This window comes from Vanrija pseudolonga, chromosome 7, assembly GCF_020906515.1.
Source record: "Vanrija pseudolonga chromosome 7, complete sequence".
Classification (NCBI taxonomy): domain Eukaryota; kingdom Fungi; phylum Basidiomycota; class Tremellomycetes; order Trichosporonales; family Trichosporonaceae; genus Vanrija; species Vanrija pseudolonga.
This window is the reverse complement of record NC_085855.1, coordinates 440529-457793: the sequence shown is the minus strand read 5'-3', so window position 1 is coordinate 457793 and position 17265 is coordinate 440529. Positions and strand designations below refer to the sequence as shown.

General features: G+C 61.0%; 6 protein-coding genes and 2 non-coding genes across 9 annotated transcripts; 2 read left to right on the top strand and 6 right to left on the bottom strand.

The window, feature by feature from the left end:
* Positions 1 to 21: 21 nt before the first annotated feature.
* Positions 22 to 2573, bottom strand: SPAC664.02c (putative actin-related protein 8). The gene is made up of 6 exons (XM_062775568.1): positions 2246 to 2573; positions 2031 to 2208; positions 1456 to 1995; positions 917 to 1420; positions 305 to 879; positions 22 to 265 (listed from the first exon to the last, which is right to left on the bottom strand). The coding sequence occupies exons 1-6, from the start codon at positions 2557 to 2559 to the stop codon at positions 58 to 60; spliced, it is 2319 nt and encodes a 772-aa protein (XP_062631552.1). The 5' UTR covers positions 2560 to 2573; the 3' UTR covers positions 22 to 57.
* A 245-nt stretch (positions 2574 to 2818) lies between these two features.
* LOC62_07G009027 lies at positions 2819 to 2911 on the bottom strand. The gene is given in 2 exon segments: positions 2819 to 2858; positions 2874 to 2911. It is a non-coding gene; the product is annotated as a tRNA-Leu (tRNA).
* An 87-nt stretch (positions 2912 to 2998) lies between these two features.
* On the bottom strand, positions 2999 to 4252 carry NIT1 (Deaminated glutathione amidase). Its single transcript, XM_062775567.1, has 5 exons — positions 4049 to 4252; positions 3753 to 4013; positions 3450 to 3714; positions 3173 to 3410; positions 2999 to 3136 (listed from the first exon to the last, which is right to left on the bottom strand). Exons 1-5 carry the CDS (start codon positions 4247 to 4249, stop codon positions 3046 to 3048), a joined length of 1056 nt encoding a protein of 351 aa, XP_062631551.1. The 5' UTR covers positions 4250 to 4252; the 3' UTR covers positions 2999 to 3045.
* Positions 4253 to 4506: 254 nt separating this feature from the next.
* On the top strand, positions 4507 to 10113 carry REV3 (DNA polymerase zeta catalytic subunit; the record flags this gene model as incomplete). The annotated part of the gene is made up of 8 exons (XM_062775566.1): positions 4507 to 4531; positions 4566 to 5755; positions 5791 to 7501; positions 7536 to 8061; positions 8098 to 8621; positions 8655 to 8833; positions 8876 to 9447; positions 9486 to 10113. 8 exons carry the CDS (start codon positions 4507 to 4509, stop codon positions 10111 to 10113), a joined length of 5355 nt encoding a protein of 1784 aa, XP_062631550.1.
* Positions 10114 to 10164: 51 nt separating this feature from the next.
* SPCC4G3.03_1 (putative protein) lies at positions 10165 to 13117 on the bottom strand. 2 transcript variants are annotated; one of them, XM_062775564.1, is made up of 5 exons: positions 12792 to 13117; positions 12393 to 12728; positions 11188 to 12317; positions 10691 to 11151; positions 10165 to 10652 (listed from the first exon to the last, which is right to left on the bottom strand). In XM_062775564.1, exons 1-5 carry the CDS (start codon positions 12797 to 12799, stop codon positions 10389 to 10391), a joined length of 2199 nt encoding a protein of 732 aa, XP_062631549.1. In that variant the 5' UTR covers positions 12800 to 13117; the 3' UTR covers positions 10165 to 10388. The 2 variants fall into 2 exon arrangements, with proteins under 2 accessions (XP_062631549.1, XP_062631548.1); XM_062775565.1 differs by having other exon boundaries at positions 10691 to 12317.
* Positions 13118 to 13656: 539 nt separating this feature from the next.
* Positions 13657 to 16227, bottom strand: RDS2_1 (Regulator of drug sensitivity 2). The gene is made up of 7 exons (XM_062775563.1): positions 16202 to 16227; positions 15709 to 16153; positions 15618 to 15656; positions 15274 to 15570; positions 14269 to 15116; positions 13837 to 14120; positions 13657 to 13778 (listed from the first exon to the last, which is right to left on the bottom strand). The coding sequence occupies exons 2-7, from the start codon at positions 15966 to 15968 to the stop codon at positions 13767 to 13769; spliced, it is 1740 nt and encodes a 579-aa protein (XP_062631547.1). The 5' UTR covers positions 15969 to 16153; positions 16202 to 16227; the 3' UTR covers positions 13657 to 13766.
* Positions 16228 to 16512: 285 nt separating this feature from the next.
* LOC62_07G009022 (uncharacterized protein) lies at positions 16513 to 17024 on the top strand (the record flags this gene model as incomplete). The annotated part of the gene is made up of 3 exons (XM_062775562.1): positions 16513 to 16691; positions 16774 to 16889; positions 16990 to 17024. The coding sequence occupies 3 exons, from the start codon at positions 16513 to 16515 to the stop codon at positions 17022 to 17024; spliced, it is 330 nt and encodes a 109-aa protein (XP_062631546.1).
* Positions 16916 to 17008, bottom strand: LOC62_07G009021. The gene is given in 2 exon segments: positions 16916 to 16955; positions 16971 to 17008. It is a non-coding gene; the product is annotated as a tRNA-Leu (tRNA).
* Positions 17025 to 17265: the final 241 nt, after the last annotated feature.

The following is a 17265-nucleotide window of genomic DNA, read 5'->3' as shown; positions in this document are numbered from 1 at the left end:
CTGTACGCCTACTGTAGCGCTATGCATGCCACAAGTTGAGACCCGCCACACTCGCCCTCACAAGAACATGTACCTGTCCTGCAGAGCGCGCGCCCCAATCGCTTCAAACTCGTCGGGTCGGATCCACATGTCGCTCAGCGACTCGAGGTTGCACATGACGCTCGCGCCCTTCCAGCTCACGAACTTGGGATTCAAGTTTCGTGGTGGCGGTACGATCTGGACCTCGGGGATGGAGAAGCCACGCTGGCGGAGAAGGGGAGGGAGTCTGGGGTGTCAGCTACAGCGTCAGCTTTTCGCAGCTTACCTCTCAGCAATGAACGGCGCCAGGCCCTTGAGCGCCGAGCCGCCACCAATAAGCAGCACAGACGACGCAGCGGCCTTGACCTTGTTCTCGGAGGCCGACTGGGCGATCGACGCGGCGATGGCTCCGTCCAGCGGCGTCTTGGATGCCTCGTACGGAATGTCGTACGAAGGGCCTTCCTCGACTGCAGTTCCTTCGCCGCCCTCAGGCGCAGGGGTGGCATTTGCCGATGTCGTTGCCGTCGGCGGGAGCAGGCTCGTGCCGAGGAGCTGCGGTGGTACCGGGGTAGCCGACGGTGCGGCATTCGGCGACGCGTTGGCCGTCTTGGACAATGGCGCTGGCGTCGAAACGCCAGCGTCCGACTCGGCGGCAGGTGTGGACACGCGGGACGCAGGCGTTCCCTCCGCGCCGTCGCCTCGTGCCTCCTGCGTCTCACCCTCCTTGCTCGGGAACAGGTGTGCCGTGCACGCCTTCATCGCGGCCGTCGGCTCGCCGTACGTCGACTTGATCAGGTCGGTCACCTCGCCAGAAGGGTTGAACAGCGACGCCGTGCCCTCCGTCTTGGTGTCAAAGTCGATCTGCCGTCAGCCACCTGGTCCCACAACCCAAACCTACCATTCTCGTGTCGAACCAGCACAGCGGGGCCAGTACGTTCTCATCATACGTCCTCAAGTTGTACTTCTTCGTCAAGCCCTCGGACAGGACATAAAAGTCCCATGGCGTGTTGGCGACGAGGTGCTCCTCGAGTGTACAGATGCGGATCTTGAGGTTGTCCAGCATGATCCAGTCCTGGGCCCGGGCGAGGTCGACGTCCTTGTACGGGAACGACGAGCGCTCGAGCAGCGCCATGAGCGCGGCTGTCACGTCGTCGCCGCCAAACGACAGGTTGATGCGCGTGTCGGGGTTGACCATGCCCTCGTCCACACACGTCACCGACGTCTCCTGCGATCCAATGTCCACAACACACGCCGACGACATGCCGGCGGAAAAAATGGCACAATACGACTCCTGGTGCACGGCGATCTCCTTGAAACCCATGACGTTGAGAATGAGGTTCGTCAGCTCCTCGACATAGATCCTGTCGCCGTGGTCCGGCACGATGAGCACGACCGAGTAGTTCTAGCCATCAGCACTGCACAACCCTGTCTACCCACCTTGAAGTCCTTGGGCAGGATATCCAGCTCGGTCCGCAAACTCTCCACCATAATCGTGGTCAGGTCGTCCAGCAGCGGCTGCCGGGACTTCCAGTCGCGCGAGTTGAACCGCCGCCGCAGAATGGGGTAGCGCACAGTGTACCCCGCCGACGGGGGCAGGCGGAGGGCCTCGGTGCCAACGACAAACTTGCGGCCCTCGAGCTCGGTCCAGTCTATCCTGTAGGGGTCGTTGTGTTCGGGGATGTTCTCGGGCTTGGCGCGCGCGTTGGCAGCGTTCACGCGCGACCCCTCCTTCCAGTCCGTCACGAGCTTGTTCGCGCGCAGCCGGTTGCGGAGGTAGTCGCGCAGGTGGCCAATGTTGGCGTCCCACTCGTCCTCGGCCGGCCGCTTGCCCAGCACCGGGGGCGACGACCCGCCGACAGAGTTCGCGGGCCGCGCGATGCAGTTCGGCACCTCGTGCGGGTAGAAGTCGGACGCGCGGCCAAGGCGGAGGTACCGCGATCCCGGGTGGATGATCAGGATCTTGTTTAATGGGTTCTCCTGCGAGTTAGTGGAGCTCGCTCGGGCTAACGCACCACTGGGAGGTCGTCCACCGGGCCGCCGTTCTCCTGCTCGCGCTTCTCCTTCTCCAACCGCCGCTCCTCCTCGATCGCCTCCTTCTCCTTCTTGACCTTGGCGACGCTCTGATGCCGAATAATGTCCACGTTGGACTCCTTCTGCACAAAGTCGCCTGCGGGGTTCTTGACATTGTACCTGGATGTCAGTTGTGACGGGATTGTTGTCAACTCACAGTCCGGGGACGAACGCCGTCGTGTATGCGATCATGTCCTCGCCCTTGGCCGCCTTGATCTTGGTACGCGTGCCCGACTTCTTCTTGGGCTTTTTCTCGCTCTTCTCGCCATCCTTCTCTCCATCCTTCTCGCCGTCCTTCTCCCCCTCCTTGTCGCCCGCGGTCGCGTCATTGTCGTCCTTGTCGACATCCATCGACTGCTGCGACGCGTTGGGAGGGGCATCGCCCTTGTCGTCATTGTCCACGTCGGCGGGTGGCTGCACGTCGTGCACGTCGCCGGGCCCGCCATTTGGCGAGCTTGGTTGGGTGTCCATTGTGGTGAGTGAGATGGAGGAGAGTAGGATGCTAGATGGCGTCGTCTGAATGGATTGTCAGTCTGGCTTTGTCCGACCCAAAGCCAAGTTGGCAGAACGGGACCAAAGATCAAGTTGAGTGACAACAACCACAAAAGGTGGAGGCCGACAAAATGACGATCCTCCCTACCCCACCCAGGAGCCACAACCTCGACCTCTTCTTCCTCTTCAACTTCTATAACCGCAAAAGAGGATCTTACGGAGGAACTGAACCCTCTGCTGACGAGAGTGGGATTCGAACCCACGTCCGAAGACTGCGGATATGCATTAGCACACCTTAACACAGCGCCTTAGACCGCTCGGCCATCTCGCCGAGATTTGATTGGTGTCTTCGGGGGTGGTGCGAGCGTGAAGAACTGGCGAGTCCTGACGCCTTCTGCACCCCGATTCGCTGCCACAGCCCATTCCACCCTCTATGCATAGGCCCAGAACACTACAAGTGTACAACTAGATAGGGTGGGGAGGAAGCTCCTTGCCCACCACGCCGTAGATGTCGGTCCGCTTCTGGAAGGCCAGGGGGATCTGTTTCCTCGTGCTCCTGGTGGGTCAGCTCTGTCGGGCCCAGGCGACCTACGTGACCGTGTCAAGGTCAATGTCCGTGAGGAAGTACTCGCCGCCCTCGGCGTACACCTTGTCAATGCTGGCCTTGTCACCGTCGTCCTCGACGCTACGCAGGCGGCCGAGCTGGCGGCCCCAGGGGTCGAAGGCCAGGGCCTCACCCCACGACGAACGCTGGGGGTTGTGGGCACCGTACTGTGCGGAGGCGAGCACGTAGACCTGGAACTGGATCGCGATACCCCGGAGGAGGGTGGCTGTCGCAGGTTAGCCGCGCTACAGATTCCGGAACCTACCCCAGTGATCCTTGCCAGTCTTGAGCGTGAAAGCCGACGGGAAGGTGAGAATCTGAGCACCCAGGCGCGTCTGGATGATGTGCAGCTCGGGGAAGCGAAGGTCGTAGCAGATCTCGAGGCCGACCTTGCCCAGCCCGTTGACAGCGACGGGAGGCACAATCTCCTTGCCAGGGCGAACACGGTCCGACTCGCCAGTACGCTTAGGAGCTGGAACGACGCCGTCTGCCCCAGCCGCCTGCTGCAGCTCAACGTCGAAGAGGTGGATCTAACGTTTAGCGACTTTAGCGATACGCTACCACCCACCTTGCGGTACCGCGCGAGCAGCTCGCCGTCAGTGCCGATGAGCACATGGGTGTTGTACACCCTCAAGCTGCTCTCTGGCTCGTCGTCGTTCTCGTACGCCTCGGGAAGGTCGTGTACGCCGGCGGAGATGACGACGCCGAGCTCCTTGGCGAGCGCCTGCAATCCCTTGGTGTACTCGTGCTTCGAGAGGGGAGCGGAGAGCTCGAACGTCTCCTGAGCGCTGCGTGCGATGAAATCGGCCGCCTCGGGGAGGAACACGGCCTGAGGTTAGCTGGAGTATCAGACGCTCAGCTCACCTTTGCTCCTTCAGCAACGGCGTCGCGCACAACCTTGGCCGAGACCGCGAGGTTGTGCTTCACGTCGTGGGTCGACAGGATCTGGGCGACGGCGACTTTTGTCATTATGGCTGTCGTTGAGCTGAATGATCGATATGTGGGGATATACACAGGAGAAAGCAAAGGTCGAAAGCGTGCCAAAGTACGAGTACGAAGAAACATAAGAAGTCAAGAGATGCTTTCCAAGCAACCCGTCCGTTGTCTTTCGGCTTGCTGCGATCATCACCCCTCATGACGTGCGAGCACTGACAGAAAGCCAGAAGCCGTTGCGGGGACCCCAGCCCTCCACCAAAAGTCACGTGCCGAACCCGAGTCTTGTGGGCGGATAGATGACGGTGTCGCATCTTGGATTTGTTGTTGTCGTTCGCACTTCTTCTCTGTGCATCGCGCACATCGACGACTGGCAACACTTCCCAGTCATGTCGTCCCAAGGTGGTCCGGAGAGTGAGTGTGCCTGTCTTTCACACGCTGACGCCAGGCGAGCCAGCGCTCAGTCTCCGGATCACCCACATCACGACCACCATGGCCGCGCCGCTACCGTCCCTGCGCTCGCTGTACGTACCCTCGACGCTGCCGACTGCCGTGCCGCCCGGCCTCAACCCGAGCGCCATGCCCGTAATTCGCATATTCGGGACCACGACCGCCCAGCAGAAGATATGCGCAAACGTCCACATGTGCTACCCTTACTTCTATGTGCCGTTCCCCATGGACTCGATCGACCCGCTCAGGCCGGAACGCGTCGTCAAACTGTGCCAGCGGTTTGCGGTCAGTCTCAACCATGCTCTATGCCTTGCACTGCGGCAAAACCCTAGTGGAAAGTCTGCAGCGGCCAACTTTGCCGGCGGGACCGACACCAAGCACCTCCATGTTGTCAGCGTGCTGCTCGTCAAGGGCATCCCGTTCTATGGGTATCATATCGGCTACTCGTACTTTCTTCGAGTTACACTCGCCAACCCGAAACGAATTTATCTTGCAATGGAACAACTCCGCAAGCCTGTGGTCCTCGGTCAGGAGTGGCAGCCCCACGAGGCGCACCTGTCTCACGTTCTCCAGTTCATGTGCGACTTCGACCTCTACGGATGTGGCATGCTCAATCTCAGCGGAGGCAAGTTTCGTGGTCCTCTACCCGTGGACGACGAAGAATCAGAAGGGTTGCATGGGAGAATAACAGAATCGACTGCTCCTGCACACATGCTGTACCCTGTTGGAACAGAACCTCCGAAGGACACACACTCGACCCTGGAGATCGATGTTCTCCCTCACCAGATTATGAACCGGAACAGGTTGCAGGAACGACCACTACACCAAGATTTTATCGAACTGCTTCATCAACCGTTACACCCGGAGGAAAAGCTCGTGCCGGCTATGAAGGAGCTGTGGGAGGATGAGCGCCGCCGGCGGATGGCCAAGGGACTCGGTACGAGCGAAATCGCCATGCTCCCCGTCAGTGGTGGCGGCCGCGGACGAACGATGGAAGAGCTGGGGTACAAAGTCGATGGCAAGGAGGTTGAAAACCGCGGCGGTGACTGGAAGATCTCTGAGGAGCTGTGGGAGTTGCTTCAAGATCGCATGGATATTGAGAGGAGGCGGAGTCGTACCTTGACATTTGACCGGTTCTCACGAGACTTGGCGAATGGCAAGGAGGGAGAGCGCAAACTTTATGATAAGGTGCGTTTTAATGTGTAAGATGCGCTAACAATCAGTGGATCATGACAACCTTTGAAGCTGTGACCTCGCATTGGCCAAAGACCGCACGCACACAACGGACACAGCGATCTGTACGCTCGGCCGCCACTGTCCGTGGGGCGTCGTCACCAGGAGCACCTACCTCGTCCCCGCCGCCACCGACGTCCCCGATACCGGATGATGACGATGATGAGGAGGCCAACCCCTTCGATATCGCCGCGACGCAGGCAGCATCTCAGGGACCTCCTCTGGAGGCAGAGGTCGACGCGAACGCCGTGACGACAGATGTCAGCGAGGGGCAGGATACAAAAGACGAGGAGGCGCTTCACGAAGAAACGGCAAAGTTGCATGCCCGCCAGAGCCAGCACTTTCGAGCTACTCAGCGCGTGATCGACGACTTTGAGCTCGACGACGAAGCTCTCGACGAGCTGTTCCGGCAAACTGTGCCTGTACAGAACACGACGCCAAAGCGGGATCGGTTTAGCACGCCGACGAGTGCTCCACCTTCGACGATCAAGAAGGAATCCCGAGTCCGCAGGGTGGCAGAGGAGGCTGGCTTCGCAGACTTGAACTCCATCGACATGTCGTCGTCGTTCGCCTTGTCATCCCCAGTCAACCCCTACGCCGGCCCCCAGACTCCAACGAGGCAGAAGAGTGTAACCACAGCCCAGGTGACACTTCCTAGCTCGCTGGTTCGAAACATCTTCGCAAGATCCCGGTCGTCCGTGTCGGCCTCCCCAATCCAATCGCCGTCTAAGAAGAGGGTATCTCCCAACACAGTCATGCTTCCGCAACCTAAGCGGTCCTTTGCGAGGTTGTCACCAACGCCACAACCGAGCTCTCAGGCGCCACAGGCGGCTTCTAGCCCCCTGATTCCCGCCAAACGACCTATCCACGTGCTGAGTGAGATCAAGGCGAGGAGTGTGGAGATCCCAGCGACCCCCCTCCCAAATGGACAGGCCACACCCGCATTGCCCAAGCAAGTGAAGCCGGCATTGACACCTACGTTTGTGGACCCAGACGTGTTCGGCTCGACGCCGATAACAAGGTCCAAGAAGAGGGCGACCATTTCCACAGCTTCGGACTCCGGGTCCACACCTGCCACAGGGAGGTCGAAGAAACGAGTCAAAATCTCCAGCGCTGAGGACACCGCCTCGCAAGAAGTCGCTCCCCGTAATCCATCTCAGGCCGTACCTACCAACTCCACCACAGCAGACACCTCTGTCCAGTCGTCTGGCTCGAAAGCCGGTCTGTCATCAACCGCATGGACATTCCGCGAGCCTCCACCCACTCGCGGGGCGATTGCCGATACGATGGAGGAGAATGGCGTCGACTCGGTCGTGTATCACGACCCCTTCTACTCCAACTCCGCTGACGTGCCCCTCCGCCCCAAGCTCTTCGCTGGGCGGCTCTTCAACGTCAAGGGGAATGGGGTCGCAGATCTACAGGATTTTCAAGCGAGCATCGCAACCCCTCGCCCCTGGCTCAAGTCAAGGCGGTTCCTTCCAGCGACAGCACGCCATGGATGGGAATACGGCCCACCGCCACCCACCCGCCGTGAAGTGCTCAAATATTTTGGCCAGGACGAAACGAAACCCACCCAACGGCTCAAACGAAAGTCACAACTCGCAGTGCCGACCCAGAAGAACAAGTATGGATACAAGCTCTCGCAGAAGAAACAGCAGCGTGAAGGCAGGAACATGTCGGTGCTGTGTCTTGAGGTCTTTGGTGAGTAGACCTGTTCGAAATGTGCTCACCCCAGCTCCGTCTCGCGGTCAGCTCCTCCCTGACCCAGAGAAAGACGAAATCGAGGCCATCTTCTACTGCTTCCAGAATGATGACGAGAGTTTACTCGACTCGACAATTCATGCCGGATACCATGCTGGCTATGTTATCATCGACGGACCGCAGACCACCAGTCGCCGGGCGAAGCTGGACGGCATACCCGTCACCTATGTCGAGAGCGAGCTCGACCTGATCAACTGGGTGATTGACACCACCCGCGAATGGGACCCCGACGTCCTCACTGGCTGGGAACTGCACAACTCTTCCTGGGGATACATCTCTGCGCGTGCCGACAAGGGCTTCAGCATGGACCTCATGAGCGAGATCTCGCGCATGCTTGGCGGCGGAGGATTCAATCGCAAAGACGGATACTCGGCCCACCACACATCCACGTTCAAGGTCGAAGGAAGACATGTACTCAACATCTGGCGAATTCTGCGTTCGGAGGTGACGCTCAACCAGTACACGTTTGAGAATATCGTGTTTCACGTTCTGCACCAAAGGTGAGCTCGATGACCTTGGTGTAGCTGACAGCCCAGGATACCGCGCTACTCGGCTGGCAATCTCACCGCACTGTGGCGGAGTAAAACGCCGGGCCATACGGCCCTTGTGCTCCGATACATGTTCCAGCGCGTGGTGATCTACGCAGAGCTCCTGGACGCTGCCGAGATCGTCTCAAAGAACACAGAGTTTGCGCGCGTCTTCGGCGTCGACTTTGACGCGGTCATCTTTCGTGGCTCTCAATTCAAGGTCGAGTCGTTCATCTTTCGCCTCGCGAAGCCCGAGTCATTTGTCATGGTCTCGCCATCAAAGCAGCAGGTAGGGCTGCAGAACGCGCCGTTTGCGACGCCTCTCATTGCCGAACCCGAGTCAAAGTACTACAACCACCCAATTGTCGTTCTCGACTTCCAGTCGCTCTACCCGTCGGTCATGATCGCATACAACATCTGCTACTCAACCTGCCTGGGCCGGGTGGAGAAGTTCAAAGGGACTGACAAGTTTGGCTTTACCGAGCTCAAGGTCGCAGACGGCATGATCGAGCTACTCAAAGACTACCTCACTGGTGAGCAGCTGTGCTCGACGGTGCTAACCCCAGTCACTCCGAACGGCATGGTCTTCGTTAAACCCGCGGTGCGCAAGTCGCTGTTGGCTAAGATGCTCGGCGAGGTGTTGGACACGCGAGTCATGGTCAAGAATGCCATGAAGGGAGCAAGGGGTGACAAGTCCCTAACGCAGATGCTCAATGCGCGCCAGCTAGGCCTGAAGCTCATGGCCGTGAGTGCAGCTATCCCATCAACGTGAAAGCTGACACTCCAGAACGTCACCTACGGATACACCAGCGCAACGTTCTCCGGGCGCATGCCGTGCATCGAGATCGCCGACTCCATTGTCCAGACTGGGCGGGAGACACTCGAGAAGGCACAGGAGCTGATCCATTCGCGCGCCGACTGGAACGCAACTGTTGTGTATGGCGACACAGACTCGCTGTTCATCTCCCTTCCCGGCCGGAGCAAGGAGCAGGCGTTCAAGATTGGCCACGACATTGCCGACACGGTCACGGCCATGAACCCCAAGCCCGTCAAGCTCAAGTTTGAGAAGGTTTACATGGGCTCGGTTCTCATGGCCAAGAAGCGCTACGTGGGTTTCAAGTACGAGCACCCGGACGAGACGGAGCCCGTATTCGACGCAAAGGGTATCGAGACGATCCGCCGCGACGGCTTCCCCGCGCAGCAAAAGATGGAGGAGGTGTGCCTCAAGATGCTGTTCCGCAACCAGGACCTGAGCGAGATCAAGGAGTTTTGCAGACAAGAGTGGACCAAGATCCTCCAAGGAAGGGTCAGCCCACAGGATTTTATCATCGCCAAGGAGGTGCGCCTGGGCACATATTCGTAAGTGAGGAGGCGCATGAGTGGTATTGACACAACAGCGAGAAGGGCATTCCACCACCAGGCGCAGCAGTCGCATACCGCCGTATCCTCAAGGACCCGCGCGACGAGCCGCAGTACGCCGAACGTGTCCCCTACGTGATCAGCAACGCCGAAGGGCGGCGCCTGATCGACCGTGCGCGCATGCCCGAGGAGATGCTGGCCAACCGGTCGCTGGGCATCGACGCAGAGTACTACATCCGCAACCTGCTGATCCCTCCCCTGGCGCGCATCTTCAACCTGGTTGGCGCCGACGTCGAGCAGTGGTACGACTCGATGCCGAGGCAGAAGCGGGCGGGCAAGTACGGCGCGCTGGGCGGCTTGCGCATCGACTCGCACTTCCTCTCGGCGCACTGTCTCGTGTGTGGCGGCGAAGGAGGCCAAGTGTGCGACGAGTGCCGCCAGGCTCCGGCCGAGAGCGCCGAGGCCCTCCTCCGTGCCGAGCACGACGCCCAGAGCCACCTCCTCGACCTGCAGCGTATCTGCGCCGGCTGCTCTGGCACCCCGGCCGGCGAGCGCCTGCTCTGCGACTCGGTCGACTGTCCCGTCATGTACACGCGCGTCGCGGCCGAGCGGGACGCGCAGGATGTCGGCCGCGCGCGCGATCTCGTCTCCAAGCTCGACTGGTGAGACGAGTTGTAAGACTATTGTAGTTGTACCCATACCCCGCACAATTATACCTGCTCTCATGTGACACTTGCATCACACTACAACTTGCTAGGACACAACATTTGGAATTCACTACAAGACTTGGGGGCCAGTGGTTGTTGTTCTTCTGATACGTTCTCTCGCCGGCGGTGCGCTGCCCACCGTGACATGCAATTGGGTGCTTGCTATTAGTTGGAGTTTGAGTTTGGGTAGGTTTAAGAGTGTGCTGATGTTGGTAGATGGGGATGGGTGGTGGCCTACGCCATGGCCCAGGTCCCGCCCTCGCCGCCGCCGTAGCGGCGCATATCCCACTCGACAATGGTCCGCTCCGTGCCCGCGTACAGCCAGTCGCCGGTGGGGTCGAACGCGACGCCCGAGATGCCCCACGTGCCTCCGTCGACGCCGTGGCGGTTGTACCGGCGCGGCGCGGGCGTGGCGGGGGGCGGCAGGTCGTACGGGACGGGTACGACGACGTGCGTGTTGAAGGTGCGGGCATCGATGATGTGAATGTTGTAGTTTTCCTGCGGTGTGAGCTGACAGTAGGAGGCTACCAGCTTACCTCGGAGAAGACGAGCAGGTCACGCGAGCTGCCTTCGGGGGAGAACTTGACAACGCGGGCGGCATCGCGCCCAGACGTGCTGCTGCCTAGGCGCGGGTCACCGGTGACAGGGTCGATGAGGATCGCGGGGGTGCGCTCGTCCTCGGACTCGGTGTCGCCCATGGCGTGCGACGTGACGGGCGACGAGGCGGCGCTGGCGCTGCCGGGGGTACACGACGACGAGTGGAAGATGGCGAGGGGCTTGGACGTGCGGTGGTCCCAGACGGTTACCTGGCCGTCCTGGCTCGCGACGGCAAACTTGCGCCCGTCTTTGCTCCAGGCGGTGCTGAAGCCGTAGTCGGTGGCGGCGGAATAGACGCCGATTTTGCGGAACTCCTTGCCGCCGTCAAGGACCTCGTAGATGAACACCTCGGTCGAGTCGCCGACCGTGACCATGGTACGGAGATCGGGCGATAGCGATGCTGCAGGGTTAGTGGTATCCAGTGATGGCAACCCACAGTGGTTGACGGCGAGCTTGAACTTGGTGCCGCCCACTCGTGTGAGCTTGCGCGGCTCGACCTCGCTGTCATCAATCTCGCGGTTGAGAAGCATACCATCCGCGGTCGCGCGAGCCTGCGACTGTGACTGCGACCGTTCCCGCTCCAGTGCGCGCTGCTGATGCTGCTGCTCAGCCGTCTGGGTGCTGGCCCTCGAGAGCGCAATGTCCCTGGGACGCTCTCGGTGTCGGCTCCAGCTCTCCCCGGACGAGTAAGGGAGGTTGCCCACGTTGGACGTGTGGCGAGTGCGACCGTGCTCGCGCACATCCGGCACGACTTGGGGCTGCTGCGCCAGGATACCCTCGTTAAGCCCAATGGAATCGTAGCCAAAGCTACTTCCGAAGAGGGTCCGCGGGGGCGGCAGCGGGGTGTGGCTCAGAAAGTCGGCGTAGCGCGAGTCCACGAGCGTCGGTGCAGCCCTGGCATGGGCGGCTGCCGCGGCTTCCTGGTCGCGCTCACGCTCGCGCTCGCGGTCGACGCGTCTGAGCGAGAACATTTTAACCGTCTGGTCGTTGTTCGAGACGAGGATGCGGGGTTCGTCGGCGCGCTGCAGGCGGGACCGGCGCGACGCTTCCGAGCTGGACGCGGGCGAGCGGTGCCGCCCGCTCCCGTGCGACGTCACATACTGCGGCGACTGGGACGACAGGCTCGTCGTGTTGGACCAGCGGCGGTTCCGATCGCCCCCAAGAATGGGGATACGCCTGGCGTGCCCGAACGGAATCGAGTTGGGGTACGTCAGCACCTGGGCGCCGCCGGTCGTGCTGTCGTCGTCAATGTCCATGTCGTCGTCGAGATCGTCGGCGTCCTCGTCGTCGCTGTCGCGGAGGGTCGACTCGTCGTCATCCTCGAAATCAATGTCCCTCCTGCGCGGCTCGCGCTGTCCGTACAGTCTCTTGACCTCGGCCTGGCGGCGTGCCCACCCAACTGGGTACGACGGCAGGATGGTAATCGCGTTGTTGATTGACCGGCTAGGCAGGTTCAAGTTGAGCGCAAACGGCTTGACGGGCGACGCGCGCTGCACCCTGTCGCCGGTGGGCAGGTCGCAGAGGAAGAGCTCGCCCTTCTGGCCACCACACGCGAGGATCGCGCCGCTGCAGCCCCCGGCGTATCAGCACGGCGTCCCAGATAACAACAACAACAACACGGCCCGAGCCGAGCGCACGCACCTGGTCGTGAGGCAAGTGGGCGTGAACCCGATCTTGAACAGCGTCTTGGCGACTGCCTGGCCACTGTATCCGCGGCGCGACGCGGTAGGCGGGGACGTCTTGTCGCCCATTCCGCCGCTGATGCCCACGTCGCCGTCGTCGTCCTCGTCGTCGGCGTCGCGCCACCGCGCCTCCTCGACCGCGTTGCCGCGCGGGTAGAGCACATGGCCGCGCGCGAGCGGGAGCACGAGGTCGCGCAGCTGCGGGTGGATGATGGCGATGTTGGCCGCGTGGACAGAGGACGGGACGAGCCGGACGTCGCGGAGCTCGGACGAGCCGAGGAGGCTCGGCGATTCGCTGTGCGTCGTGTGAGCTGGGCTGGGCTGGGCGGGTGGCGAGGGCTACAGGCGGGCTGCTTACCGAGTCATGCTGCTAGCTAGCTGCTGCTACGCGCCCGTAGTGTCAATGTGGTCAGGCCGTTGTTGCTGCTCCGCAGGCCGATACTGGAGCGGCGACGGCGACAGGTAGGTAGGGAGGGGAGGGGAGGGGGCAGGATGCAAGGTGGTGGCGAAAAGTGGCGAGAGGGGGTATGCACGTCGCGCCGATGCAGTCGCGGGCGAGCGACGCTTGTGTGCTTTGTGTGTGTATGTGTGGTGGTGGTGCGTTGGACAAGAAGACGAAGGAGATGTGATGGAGGGATGTGTGGATCGAGTGAGCGAGTGGTGGCGGCAGGCAGGCAGGCGGGGGAAATGGCAAGGCGCGGCGGGGGGGAAGAGACAAAGTGCCCTTGTGGAGCCCAACATGGGCGATTGGACCACCAGATTAAATGTGCTCACGCGCCGCACCCAGGGCTCCATGCTCATCCTGCTGCAATCCTACGCCGCGGGTCACGCGCAATGCATGGGCAGCATCAGCTCTTGTCCCTCGGCGCACGCCCAGAGGCCAGATCTTTGCAAGAAGCACGAGAACAAGCAATACACGGCCTGGGTTGTGCATCCTTCTTTCTTTTCTCTGGCCTCGTCGCCGTCGTCGTCAACTCGCTGCTGTTGCCTGCCTGCCTGGCTGCCTGCCAGCACCACGCGCATCCACCACGAATCTCGCATCGCCGCTGGCTCGTCTGACGTAGGTGGTGGGCCAATCGACTCGCGGATTCAAATCTACTCGCCCGATCGCTTGTTTGACCCGCCCTGCCAGTTGGAATATTCGTATTTGGATTATTACCTTCTATTCGTGTAAACCCAAAGCCTAATCATGCAAACCACTGCCAGCCTGCCACCACAACCCGCCTCAACAACACAACATCCATCTCCCATGCAATGCTACAATCTAGGGGAGAGCTAGCCATACGGGCAGACCAAAAGAAAACAGTGTTAAGACAAAGGGAAAAATCAATATTTAGAGAATAGGCTGGGAGAGAGTGTCAGCGCTTTGCCTATCGTCGCACCGCCGCCACTGGCCCACTCACAATCCATTGTCCCATGATGGCCACAGGAATCTCGTAGCGGTCGCGCCGGATAGTCATGCTGAAGCATGTCCGGATGACACGGTACTCCTCGTCAATGGTGCCGCCCGGCTGGCCAGAGGGACCCAGTGGTCCAACAGCAGCCTGGGGCAGCATCAAGTCGGGCACCGAGCCGTGCTGCGAGACTGGCACGACAGACGGCGTGTTGCCTTGTGTGCGTGACTGCTGCGCCCGGGTGAGTGACAGAGGGATCTTGAGGGTGCAGTAGGTGTACAGGTGGCTTTGGCCTGCCAGGGGTGTTAACAATCGTTCATTGTTCTGTTGGGTGTGATGGGCGCCGCCGGCGCCGCCGCCAGAAGGCGTCGTGTGCAAGGTCACACACACCTAACCGAGTGGGCGCCACCCATCATCACCATCTTCGCTCTCACAACTCACCCTTCTCGGACGCAACCTTGCCATATCCTTCCCAGAAGCGCACAGCGCTGTCCTCGTCCATGAGCTCGTAGACGCACAACTGGCCGTTGCGGAACAACGGCGCCGGAATGCCGGTGAGAGAAGCAAACTCTTGGTTGGCCTTTTGGATCTCGCCGGTACGGCGCCAGATGCAGCTTGGCGTGTGGATGGATGCCAGTGCACGGTCGTACTGGAGCATGAGACGCTCGTTGGCTTCCTCGACAAACACGAGGTCGAGATCTGTGAGCTCCTTGGCGATTCGTCTGAACTTTGGTCGGAAGACTTCCAAAGCGGCGAGGATGCGTCGCCGAGAATCCGGCGATATGCTGCTTCCACTTGGCGGTGGCGGGACAACGTAGCGCTTGTTGCCTTTTGTCGGCGACGGCGCTCTGCTGGCATCGATGCGGGCGGCGCGGCCAGAGTCCATCCAGCGGTTCATCCGTTCGTAGCCCTTGATATAGTCGTATGGCTTGAGCAAGCCGGCCTCGTACTTTGCTCGGATGACCTGTGTCAATCGTGCGGCACGAGTTCCATCGGGCTGGTCGGCAGCGGCCAGCAGGTACTGTTCGATACGCGAGATGCTGCTGAAGGGCTCTGCCTTGCCCTTTCCCTTGGCATCGGCCGCGGCGGGCGGAGCTTGTCCGCTCGCCGACGAGCTGCTGCTGCTCTGCGCTGGGGCCGCGCCCTGCAACTGGAGGGCTGAGCTGGTGCCGCCAGCGAGCTGGGGGCCGGCGAGCGAGGGGTCGTTGCTGCCGCGGCGGACGACCTGGGAGAGCACGTCGACAAAGCCGCCAGGCAGTGTGGGGACACGGAGCGTCTTGAGCATGTCACTAGAAGGGAGGGTGTTAGCAGAGTGCGATCGTCGGGGGGGGCGGCATGGCGTTCGTGGGGGGGCTCTAGCGCTCCCAACGCCAGTCACGTCGTCGTCCTTAGTGACGCAAAGGTAGTGTAGTGGTGGGCTGACGCGCGCGCGCGCAAACGACTCACGAGAGGATGCCAAACTCGGCGTTGTCGCCGACGCCCCAGCCGCCGCTCGAGACGTTGCTGACGTCGCGCGTCATGACGCCGAGGTCGAGCGCTGGCGGCGGCGCCGGTGCCTCGGGCTGTTGCGGTTCTGGCGCTGTCGTACTGGGGGGCAGCAGCGGCCATGACGACGAGCCAGTGTCGAACACGAGCGGTGGTGGCTCCGTCTTTGGAATGACGGGTGCGGCGGGCTGGTCTGGCTTCTTTGCTGACGACGGCGGAGTGACGTCGCGGCATAAGTGGGCAATGTCGCGCTTAATGCTGCGCCGGTCAGCATGGCATGATGCTGTGGGAGCGGCTGTACTCACCATCGTTCACAAGGCCGGCCGCCTTCGCAGACCATATGGCTGGCGTCATCAGCACACTAGTCGCCGAAGCAGCTCTGTTCGTCTCACGCACCTTCTTCGGCAGTAGACACAGGCCTTGCCACCTTTTCGCTTTGCCTTTTTTGATTTGTGGGATTCGTCGTGCGAGTCAGCGCCGCGGTCGCGCTTTGGCGTGAGTGAAGCGGCGGCAGCGGACGATGGGCCGCCGCCGCCAACGGCTGCTGCCGGGCCGGCTGGTGGTTGTTGTTTCCAGCCCGACCGGGGCATAGTTGATGCGAGGGGTGTTGGTCTGACGGCGGTTGACAACATTGTTTGCGGAGTAGAATCTGTCATGATGGAGACGGCGGCGGGGGTTGGGCTGGTGCGGCGCTTATACCAAGCTATGGGCTCGGCTCGCCAGAATCATCTGGATTGGGTGTACGGGCCGTGGGTCGTGTGTGGGGAGGCTGCAATGGTGGATGAGGAGATGCCGAGTGTCGAGATGATTTGTATTGATCAACGAGGATTGGTAGTGGTCTCTACAAATACACGGAGAGTCGGGACCAAATTGCGGAGGAACTACTCACACTGAACCCACAAACCGTCCCTCTCTTGGCATGCATCTCGTCGCAAGGAACTCGACAATGACGACAAGATGGGCAGGCAGGGCAGGGCAGCCCAGCGGCGGCGCTAGGCAGGCAATGGCCCGCCCCCGCAGAGGCCGCTTGTTCTGCTCGTGCGACGACGCCGGCGTCGTCGACCGGAGTGGGCACGGAGGGAGGTGCTGCTTTCCGCCTCGTACGCCGCAGATGATGTACACTGACATTGTTGCCCGTGATGCGCGCGCCACGATGTATTCTTGCATCTGCACCCTGCCAGAATAATCGGAACAACCAAGATGCTATGCTTTGCTTTGCTTTGCTTTGCGTTGTGCACACCCGGCCTACCGGCTAGAGCACCGCGTCGGAACCGCGACGAGACGACGGACCGACTACCGTACCGGAGCTCGACTGGTCGTTCGAGTAAAGCTCCCTCTGTTGATCTTTCCTGGCTGCTCGCACCGCAGCCCGCAGGGATGTGAGCCCCTCCCTGCCCAAGCCACCCGATAGGAACCTATTGTGCGTTTGCTTGCTTGCAGGTAGCCGCGCGCCACGACCAGGGCGGAGGACCCCACTTTGGCCGCCACTCGACGCCTCGGCACCAACCGGGCGAGGGAGGCGCGGAATCCCGGATTCGTCCGGGTGGACATTGGTGACGTTGGCCAAAGCCAAAAAGGTAGGTTGAGGAACTGAATCCTCTATTGACGAGAGTGGGATTCGAACCCACGTCCGAAGACTGCGGATATGCATTAGCACACCTTAACACAGCGCCTTAGACCGCTCGGCCATCTCGCCTGAGATGATTCTCTGATTTCATGGGGCGTTGGTGGCTCAAGAGGCTCTGCCACTTTCGTGTCTCGGACCTGGTTTGGCTGTCTCACAATGTCTTGGTTCTTCGTTGTCTGCTTAACGGTGGGCCAATGTGCAGCTTGGACGCGTGCAGGTGACGGGTGTGCACCACTGGGATGCATGGAGGAGAGGGGCCGGTACACCCAGTCAGTACCCACAGCACAAGCGTCGACGTACAGTCACAACCACCTCATGCACCTTCC